Below are 10,524 nucleotides of genomic sequence, written 5' to 3' on the forward strand. Positions count from 1 at the left end.
CTACCCAGTAATGAAGCATGTTGGGAAATGTAATTTGATAGAAGTGCTGCAATGCAAACTGTCCTATCTAGCTGATTTCCCAACCTTGTGTATTGTTCAAGCTTGTTAGAGATTCTTTAATTGAAGTGGGTGGATAATTTGTCAGAGTTTCCCAACCTGCATGAGGAAAGTTCTAGTTTTGCACAAAATAACAAATGTTTAGGTATATGTAAAGAAATACACAGGTAGAACTACAGGTCAATCAGTTCAAACTAGAAGAGGTTCACTTAAAGAAATAAATACTGCTGTTTCTTGGAAAAGATGTAGCCAGCAGTCTGCCCTTCAGTTCTGATGATCCAGAACTGCTGTTTTACAAATTTGGGCAGCAGTTTCCATTTCACTGCCCCTCCTTTTGGTTATTTTGACTTCTCCATGAAGTTCTTTTTCGGCTGACTGAGGTCCCCAGTCTTCTTCAGCGTATCCTTGTGCAAGGGCCTGTCCCTGCCCTGTGCCAAGGGCTGCTTGAACCACCCACCAAGACAGCCCCAGTGCAGAACCTGAAGAGCACCTGTGTCATCCTTTTTTACTGTCTTCCTGCAGTACCACCAGTTTTGAGTGAGAAGTCGATAGAATACTCCACCTTTCCTTTGTTTGGTGTGAGGTGCAGGTGCAGCCAAGCTGTTTGGAGCAGACTGGTGATAAGCTGCATGCTGTCTTTGCTCTGAGTGCAAACACTGCCTGCCCAGGGCTGCTGACAGCATGGGCCTTCTGACATGGCTCCCAAATTCAAGGGGAGAGGCTGTTTCACTGTCTAGGAAGCAAAGCCAGTTTTACAGGGGAAAATGGAATGGTTTTAGATGTTAATGTCCTATTTTAGTAATTATTGAATATTAGTGTATGTTGGAAATGTCTAAAGAAATTCCTGTGGTATCAACTATTGTGAGATTTGCCTGAAATGTCTTCTCAATCTGGAAATAACATTTAGAAAATAATAAGTATATTCTACAGGAAAACAACTCTCCTCTTAAAAGAAGTCTTAATTCTGGGCAAAGTATTTTCTTAATGTGAAAGTAAAGATGATATTTTTTTCATTTTTAATGTTTAACTGTCATATTTTACAGAATTTACTTACTTGCTAATGTTAATTTGTAGCCCTTGGAGATGATCACATCAGCTAAAGGATCTTTAAAGCATTCATCGCATTTCTTGGATGTAGATCACAGTCCTCTGTTAGAAAATACGGATTTTCCAAGGCGCACTTGCATGACTTACGGGAATCTCCATCCTGGAAATACTGGAGAGGGAGTAGCTGAAGAACAAGGTGAAGTCAAATGTGGAGGAGAAGATGGCAAAGCCAGTAATGGGGGTCCTCACAAGGAGAAAAAAGGTGGAGAAAAAGCAGATTTCTACAGTGTCAGAAGAGGGAGAGGTACTGTGACCCTGCATTTGTGTTTCCCACTCTTTTCACTGCCATAAATTACTGCTGTCTGAGAAGCACCTGTCAGCACCGTCCATTGGGACAGTCATGTGTATAGTGCTCCTGCTCTTCACAATAAAAATAGATAACAAAATGCCTATTACAGTGGGTGACTTATACTCCAGCTGCTGCTTACGGCACTTGGGTTTTTGGAAATGTAATCCTCAAAACCAGTCTGTGTCTGAGAGGAGCTTCTTTAGAAGTTACATACTTATTGTGAAATACATATGCATTTATATCTCTGTGGTGGTTTATTTGAAACCATGGAAGGCCATGGAAAGATGCCAGTGTCATATTGTTTTGTATATAATTGGAATGTTAGCCACACCTTTGAGTGATTCTGATACTGTCCATTATGATTCTTAAAACTTAATGGTTCTTAATCACGTAATAGCCCAGATGTTCAGTTTATGTTGGACGTCTGTGCTTTTAAATTCCCTAACACTTCTAATAGCATCATCTACGAGCAACACCATAGTCCAGTGATATGATCTGTAAAGTCAAGGATAAAATCAGTTTTACCATATTCCAGTGGTATGATCTGTAAAGTCAAGGATAAAATCAGTTTTGCCATATTCCAGTGATATGATCTGTAAAGTCAAGGATAAAATCAGTTTTACCATATTCCAGTGGTATGATCTGTAAAGTCAAGGATAAAATTAGTTTTTCTTGTAAAACCAAAAAAAGGCAGAAAGTGTTTTATTTATATATAGCATCTTTTTTATGTAGCACCTATAAGTAATCAGATAGAAGAACTAAAAATATCCAAATAAAACATTTATGTTGAAAACTATTATGAAGAACATACTATAGTTAACTGTCCCTTCTCCTCTCTCTTGTTTTATTAAAGTTTGCAACTTACAGGCAGAAACAACAGGCTAGTTAATGGTAGTCATATCTAGTTTAAGGGAGTATTGTCAATTTCAAGTAATTATCTTTTCTCTTCACTGTATTCCAGTGATCTTTGTTTTCTAGCTGGAGACTTTGCCAAACTTAAAACACATACTAAGACAGATCTTACATTTTGCTAGGGCAGAATTTACTGCTGAACTTGACTGGTTTGTGCTAATAACTTTTTGTAAATGTTCTTGCAGTTCTAGGAATTTGAATGATACTGTCACACTAAGGCTGTAGGGAAACATCTCAGATGACATTTCAGTGACCTCGCAGTGCTGCTGAACTGTCTGAGTATAGCCTGTGACAAGGAGTACCACACTCCTGGGTGAAAACTGAGGAAGAAAACTGAACTGTTAAACATTTTCAGTAGAGCTGTAGCCCATTTTGTGTTTCTGTTTTTCCTCCCTCACAACAGGGCATAGACTTCAGCCTTTAGGAGATGGTTCCCAGGGTGGCCAGATGGGCAGTGGAGGGGATGGCGAGCGCTGGGGCTCCGACAGAGGCCCGCAGGGAAGCCTCAATGAGCAGATTGCAGTGGTGCTGATGCGGCTGCAGGAGGACATGCAGAATGTCCTGCAGAGGCTGCATATGCTGGAGGCTGTTGCAGCATCACAGGTACTATTCTTTGGAGTTTTTTCATCGCCTTTTATTAAATGTCCTTGGATAGTTTTGTGCTTTTTCAGGTTAAAATTTTTGACAATATTTTCTTAAACTGTAAAGACATTTCAGTCACATTCTGTACTTGAGTCCAACTTAAGATTTCCTATTGGTACCTACTCTTAGGAGCACAATTTGTAACTCTGATACTTGTAAGCAAAAACATGCATTTTTTACCTAGAAATTACCCTTCTGTTATTTCACTGATTTCTGATCAGACTGATCTTGACCATAGTTATTGATACACATTACATGGGTTATATGGAGACTCCACAGTTAATGTTATTAGTGCATGATCCCAGAGAATTCAAAGCATTTTCAAAGAAAGTGAGAAATTATCTTAATCTTTCAGATGGTAAATGTTCACAGGCAGAACTTCAGATTCCATTTTTGAGATAGCAAAAGACTTGATTGTTCATAGCTTTCTTTCCTCGTGAAGTAATCCAGCTTTATTGGAAACATACACATAATTTATATCTACATTTATTGTCATACATCATGTCCTCATCCAGCCAATAGAACTCTTAAGCAAGTGTAAATGTTATTGATACACTATGTCATTTTTCTTTCTGTTTCAGTAGAACATGTTGTGAATATAGGTGAAACAGTAACCTGAAAATGTTTGGTTTTGTTTGACTTGCTGATATATTTTGATCTGCATGAGAATGAGCAAGCTGTACAAGCAATATCCTATGGGATGCACATACTCCAAATCTAAGGCAGTCTTAGAAAAGGATTTTTTCTGCATCACAGATATTCAAGAATCTAATGTTTGGTTAAATACAGATTGATTTTCTATCTTTGCCTGAGCAATTTAAGTAGTAAAAGATTCTTCCTCAGCAGTTCATGCTGTGCGTGCTGTCCTTACCTAAGGAGAAACAGAAGCTTCTGTTTCATGTTTACCTAAATTAAGAAAGACCTAGAAAAGCAGCTACTTTGCTTTTGTGGAAGCACCACAATAGTGTATGGGAATAGTCTTGAAAAGATTCTGTTACTTCCATTTTCAGGATTGCCTGGAAGACATGGAATGGAGTATTCTCTTTCCTTTATGTTGTTAGACATGCCTGTAGCTGTAGCCCAGGGCAAACTGAAACAGTGTTTTTGACCTTAGTATATAGACTGGTGTTGAGACATGCAAGCAGGCAAATCATGCTGCGGCGATTTCTGCTCTGGGTTGGAACTGGGACTAGACCAGAGCTGAGAAAGTTGCAATGACAAGTTGAGCAGGGGAGCCTTCAAAAACTGTAATGAGGTCCAGTAAGTGACACTGATTCATTTTCTAAGACACAGAGAAGTGATAAAATTACTATAAAGAGTAGTGGAAACATGAGAGGTAAGTTAGCAGCTGTGTGGGGTCACATGGGGGTGGTTCTGTGCATTAAACTGTGATATATACAGATTGCAAAGACATCACAAGATGAAAAACCTCATATTCTTGTTTTGTGAAGAAGAAAAATTTTAATTCCAGTTTCCTTATTTTATACTTAAGAGCCTTTTTTTGTATTTAAAGGCAAAATCTGCAACACTACAGTCAAATTACCAGCACGCCTCCTCTGTCAAGGTAAAATACTGGTTTATGATGTGTAAAAAGTGTGAACTGTGAAAAAAGATTAATTTGAATATTTTATCTCTAGCTCTTGGTATATGCTTTTTGTACTGTCTCTTCCTTGACTAGGAGATAAAAAATAATCTGTCTGAGGAAATTACTTCATAGATTAATCTTTTCTTACGGTCTTACTATTATTTTCTTTGGTACTGTAGCATTTGAAGTGATGAGAAGTATACAGGTGGTATTCAATATGTGCACACAGATTGCTCACTGGAATTTTTTTCTGTTTTTCCTTAGAAACCATCATGGTGGCCCTTTGAAATTTCTCCTGGTATTCTAGCTTTTGCTATTGTATGGCCATTTATTGCCCAGTGGTTGGTACATGTGTATCACCAAAGAAAGCGAAGGTAAAGATGTGCATTCAATAGAACAAATACACTGTGTGTCACCTGTTTAAACCAATAGGTAATATTATCATGCTATTTAGACAGGACAGAAAATACTTTGCCTTGGAAGTTTGTCAGTATGAGAAAGTACTGGTTAATTTGACTTTATATGTAGTATGCTTTATATGTGGCAATTTATGTTAAATCTATGAAATATGATGCAGGATACATAATTTCGAGCATGCACAAGTGGATGAGGCTGGATAGCTTGGAAGCATCTCCATAACATTCTTTGATCCTCCCACTCCTCATATGTTCTTGAGCCATTTTCACTGCTTCTGGGCTTCCTAGTCCCCTTGTGCCATGAGATTTTTTTTTCCTATCATATCCTTTGTAAAGTGCTGTCACCTATATTTTATATCTAGTAGTACCTTACTATGATATTTTTGTAACATCTACCTTGACTTCCTTCAGCTGAAGGGCAGTTGTTCTCTTGCCTTTTCTCAGCTCTCGAAGCATCAGAAGGTCAAGTGAGTGTTCTCTACTTACTGTCTACTTCCTTCAGCCTCACACCTGGTTCTGTTAGCTTAGTATGCTCTTGACTTTTACATTTTTTTCCTCTGTCAGACTGCAGAGTTTGCATGTGTGTGGATCTTAGGAGAATTAGCTGAATTTGCTCTAGCTTTTTAATGTTTGCTAGTTTTCATGGTATAGTTTTCTCTCCTGTGGTGAATCACACAAACACAGAGTGGCTGAGGTTGAAGGAAGGCTCTGCAGGTCATCTGGTCCAACATCCTTGCTCAGCCAGGGACACTTAGAAGCTGGTTGCCCAGGACTGTGTACAGGCAGCTTTTGATGATCTCCAAGGAGGGAAACTCCACCACCTCCCTAGGCAACCTGTGCCAGCGTTTCCTCAGAAATGCTCCAGACCTTTAATCGTCTTCATGGCCCTTTGTTGGACTCTCTGCAGTTTGTCCGTGTCTCTCTTGTAACCAGAAGCAGACAGAGCACTCCTGGTGTGGCCTCTCCAGTGCTGAATAGAGAGGAAGGATCACCTTGCTCACCGTGTTGGAAGGGATAATGCAGGAAGGGATAATGTTGGAAAGGAAGCCTGTAACACCACTGGCCTTTTTTGCTGGCTCATGTTCAACGTGGTGTCCACCAGGATGCCTAGATCCTTTTCTGCCAAGCTGCCTCCCAGCAGGCACATACTGATGCCTGGAGTAGTTTCTCCAAACGGTGCCAGACTAAGTGCTTCCCCCTGTTGTATTTCATAAGGTTCCTGTCAGCCCTTTTTTCCAGCCAGCTGTAGTCCCTCTGGATGGCAGCACCACCCTCTGGCATATCAGCCACTCCCGGTTTTGTGTAATTTGCAGCTTTGCTGAGGGTGCACTCTGCCTGTCATCCAGGCCCTTGCTAAAGGTGTTAAACAGGATTGGCTCTAGAATCGACCCCTGGCATTCACCACTAATTACCGGCCTCCAAGTACACTCCTGTCATTGATCATTGCTCTTTGGGCCCAGCCCATGGCTTTGTAAACAATACAGCACCCACAAAGGCTGCAAATCTGCCAGGGAGCTCCCCTGGCTCAGAGCTGCCAGCAGCATCAGTGTTGCTGCACTGTCTGATGCAACCAGAGATTGCAGTACTAAGGCTTTCAGGCAGTTATGCACATTTTGCTAATTCTTTGCACTAGTAAATGGAAATTTCCTTGTCAGCAAGGACAAAGTTGCAGTGTTTTAAATCGAAACTATTTAAATATTTTACTTGAAGCTTCTATGAACTTCAGTGTTCTGCTAATTGCTCTTGCATGGCTGTGTTCTCTCCCTCTCTGTGAACAGTGTGCTGTTCTTGAAAATGTTTTTTGATCATCTCTTCTGACCTCTGTAGCACCCTCAATCCAGCCACAGATTCAGACAGAAATCAGTTTTTAGAAAAGCACCCTTTCCAGCAATCTTTCTAGTGTATTGTCCTAGTAATTCACTGCTTTGATGAATAAACACATGGTACATTGCTTTTAGTTTGGATTTGACCAGCTTCAGTTTGCATCCATTGGATTTTCCTGTATCTTTATGCAGTTAACAAAGAGCCTGTAATGTATTTTCTATGGTTACTTTTTTGCTATCACCAGGTCATCTCATAATCTCTTGCTTAAACCTAACAAATGGAGCTACTGGAATCTCATTTTAAAATTGTTTCCCAGTCTTGGAATGATTCTTGTGGTTCATTGCCAAATGCTTGTTTTTCAACATTCTGTTTTGAGTTTTGGACACCAGGATTTGTAGCAGTGGTAATATCAGTGTTGGTGTGAAACACCGAGATAGCATAGTCCCATGTTTTGTTTACTCCTTCATGTATTGATGACCTTCAATAACAGAAACAACTAAAGAATTTCCTGTGTTCTTGAGCTTTTCTCTCTGTTTCTGAAGTCTACTCACAGGCAGAATTTAAGGACTATGTGCTTCTGCAGCATGTTTCTATCTGGAGTGCTATCTCCTTTAACAATGCGTAGGAAGCTGATCAAGTACACTCAGTGAGAAAACGGAATTGCAAAATGAGTCCTTTTCTCCTGTCCTGTGGCCAGTTTCAGCTTGTGCTCTTAGGCAAGGTGTGTGAGTTCTTAGGCAATAGCTGTTCACAGTGCCTGCATTGACCCTGTCTGTGTACTTTTAGTTTTAAATTATGCATACTGTCCCTGCAGCAGAAACCATGAGTCTCTGCTACCATGCAGTCTCTCGTGCTGCAGCTGTGGAGCCTTGACTTCTAAGCTCTTCTGCAAGTGTAGCAAATTCCATGTAACTGGTGGAGGAACAGCCTTCTGTAACCAAGAGCTTTGTGTTTAGCTCTTGTCCCTGGGCTGAGGTAGCTCAGCTCCATCCCAGCACCTCTTAACCTGTCCCCAGTTCCTTTATGGGGAACTTAATGCTGAAAATCTGGGTACTCATACTGGAGCCTTCACCAAGAAGGCTTGAAAACCTGAATCCTAAGGGCCCTAAACACAGATAGAAATGTATTTTCATAATAGTAAAAGTTGTCTAGGTTCAGCTCATGATTTTAGAACCCTCTAATTTTAAGTTTTATGGAGTCATGGGGAAAGCAGCTCTTAAGTGTTGCTCTCCCTGAGCTAGCACACCACTGAACCAGGGTCAGGGATTTTTCTGTGGAATTCCATGTGCAGTTCCAAATTCTTAGTGAATTTTCTACTCCTTGGTGTAAGAGGGCAAATTTTCGGGTGTCTTGAAGCCCTGTTGTGTTTTATTGGAATGGAAACCTTTCACATGTAACCTTAATTGATTTGTTTGTTTAGACAAATGAAAAATCATCTCATATGTGAAGGTACATTAAACTAATTTATTTGTTTCCTCTTCTAGAAAACTGAACTGAGAACTCATGACTATGTTTAAGGACTTCTAGGAGAAGATGGCCCTGGAAATCAAAGGAAGTCTGAATTCTCATAGAATCTCAGAATTTGGGATGATCTTCCTTATGTTACAGTAATATTTTGTACTACCTTTGAGCTAAATGTTTAAGGACTAATATTATTGAAACTTGAATGAGTCAGAGCTCTGAGGTAACAAATTAATTTAATAATTCCATCCTCAGCACCATATGAACAATAATTATTTTGGAATGTGCTTGTGGATGGGCCTTCAGTAATTACTGGCCTTGCTGATGTCAGTTGATGAAGAGAATAACATCTCTGTAAAAGAATAAATGAAAAATACGTAAAACTGTCACTTTAACATTGAAATAATTTTACAGTCTCGCCCCTGCCTGTTCTTCCACAGCATTACATATTACCAGGTGAAAGCTCTAAAAAAGTATAAATTTAATACATTGTAAGCTGTTGGAAAAATATAATATAGCTCTGAGGAATTCAACTTGCTATTTTTGCTGCTAAACTAGTGTGGGGCAATTTCCATATAAATTGGTCAGAAATGAAGTTGAATCCTTCATTTATCCTGTAAAATTGTAAAGAAGATTTGGCAATCTGTATATATCCTGAAGGAGCCATTAATAACGGGGGACCGTCAAATACAAGTTTGGAAACAGCATGTGGTACAAAGGATCCTTGTAAAGAGGCTGCACCTTATCTTTTTAACTTTCATAACTGTATTCTTGTTGACAACAGATTATTTTAACTGAAATGCATAGTTTAGGCACAAGGTGCTTTAAAATGAGATGAAAACTAGCTCAGAAAGTCTAGCTTTAAGCTTTTAAAAAGCTCAGTGCACTGAAAGTTTTCTGTTGGCAGTTAAATTAAAGTAAGATTTAATGTATTGTGGATTTTCCCCAAGTCACATCATGATACATATCAATTCTGGTATGTCTTTCTTATCCTTCTACTTCCTCTCAGAAAAAAACCTTTTCAGCTAATTTTGGAGCTGATATTTTTCTTTCCCCCACAGAATATTTATTGAGCCATTTACAGATAGAGGTACAACCTTGTGAAGTTTGCTTGACAAAAGCATCCTTTGCACTTAATTTTAAAATAAATTAATATATAAGTTATCTAAATCTCTGGAAAATGCAAATGCACTAAAACTAGGTTTAACAGAAAACTTACAGTTTGCTATGAAGAGTTATATCACAACATAATCCATGGTTAAGCTCTGAATCTTCAAAAATTTCACCATTATTGATGTGCTTTAATTTTCCACCAGGACTACATCCTACAAATAATTTTTAAGGAAAGTTTTTTTGGTCCTTCCTGAAAATATTTTATAGTTTGGAAAACATTTTTCATATAAGCTACACTGTATAAAAATGTAATCGCAGAATTTAATGTTGGTTTTACCAGAGAAATTTTAATCTTGTTTTTCAGTTATGTGGAATTTTTTTTTAGTTACATTTTCCCTCTTCTGATTTTCTTATTGTAAAGCTGAATTTAAAAATAAAATAGCTGTAACCTCTTTGAAGACTGCTGTAACAAGCAGATGGTTTCATGTGCCAGACATGAGTTTTGGCATGAGACGTACTGAAAACTCAGGTTTGAACAAAACTTATCCTGGATGTTCTGCTGGGACCTGAAGCCTTTGTGCCTGAGCTTAAAATCCCTAAAGTGACTGATTTCTTATCATAAGGGATAGAAATCATACAGGGAGGACACTCAAGCTTAAAGGTCACATGAAACCCCAGCCTCCTGAAGTAGCATGTCTTCTGCCAGGACAAACCACCCTGGAGTGCCTCCCACAGCTCAGAACCATGTCACTTGTAGGGGTCGAGCTCTTAGAGATGGGACAGACATTCCCAAAGGTACTTAATTGTTAACCTCTCCCTGAAATAAATGTAGGCTTGTACTACCCTTGTTATTTATTCATATTTCAATAAATCAATCCCTTAATATTTTGTATTTTATCTTGAATTTAATATTTCCTAAATGCTGTACACCAGATGCTGTGTATACAGGAGCCTGCTGGCTGCATCATGACGAATCAGTCACAACCTGAAAGTTGTAATACAAAACAACATCACTTGATTAACAATCCACTTGTTACTTGTTGTAACTCAGAACTGAGCCTATCTCAACATACCATAATTTGAACAGGTTTCTAGTTGGCAGGTATTTCAGCTTAAAG

General features: G+C 38.9%; 1 protein-coding gene across 3 annotated transcripts in view; it reads left to right on the forward strand.

Moving 5' to 3' along the window:
* Nucleotides 1–10,291, forward strand: part of ACBD5 (acyl-CoA binding domain containing 5) — a 30,350-nt gene extending 20,059 nt beyond the window's left edge. For all 3 annotated transcript variants that reach the window (XM_068172197.1, XM_068172202.1, XM_068172211.1), the window contains 5 exons: nucleotides 1,132–1,408; nucleotides 2,769–2,968; nucleotides 4,521–4,571; nucleotides 4,857–4,966; nucleotides 8,317–10,291. In XM_068172197.1, coding sequence (XP_068028298.1) covers nucleotides 1,132–1,408; nucleotides 2,769–2,968; nucleotides 4,521–4,571; nucleotides 4,857–4,966; nucleotides 8,317–8,329 — 651 coding nt within the window. In that variant the 3' untranslated portion in view covers nucleotides 8,330–10,291. The remainder of the gene's footprint in view (nucleotides 1–1,131; nucleotides 1,409–2,768; nucleotides 2,969–4,520; nucleotides 4,572–4,856; nucleotides 4,967–8,316) is intronic.
* The last annotated feature ends 233 nt before the right edge of the window (nucleotides 10,292–10,524 follow it).

Source organism: Anomalospiza imberbis, chromosome 1 (assembly GCF_031753505.1).
Source record: "Anomalospiza imberbis isolate Cuckoo-Finch-1a 21T00152 chromosome 1, ASM3175350v1, whole genome shotgun sequence".
NCBI lineage: Eukaryota > Metazoa > Chordata > Aves > Passeriformes > Viduidae > Anomalospiza > Anomalospiza imberbis.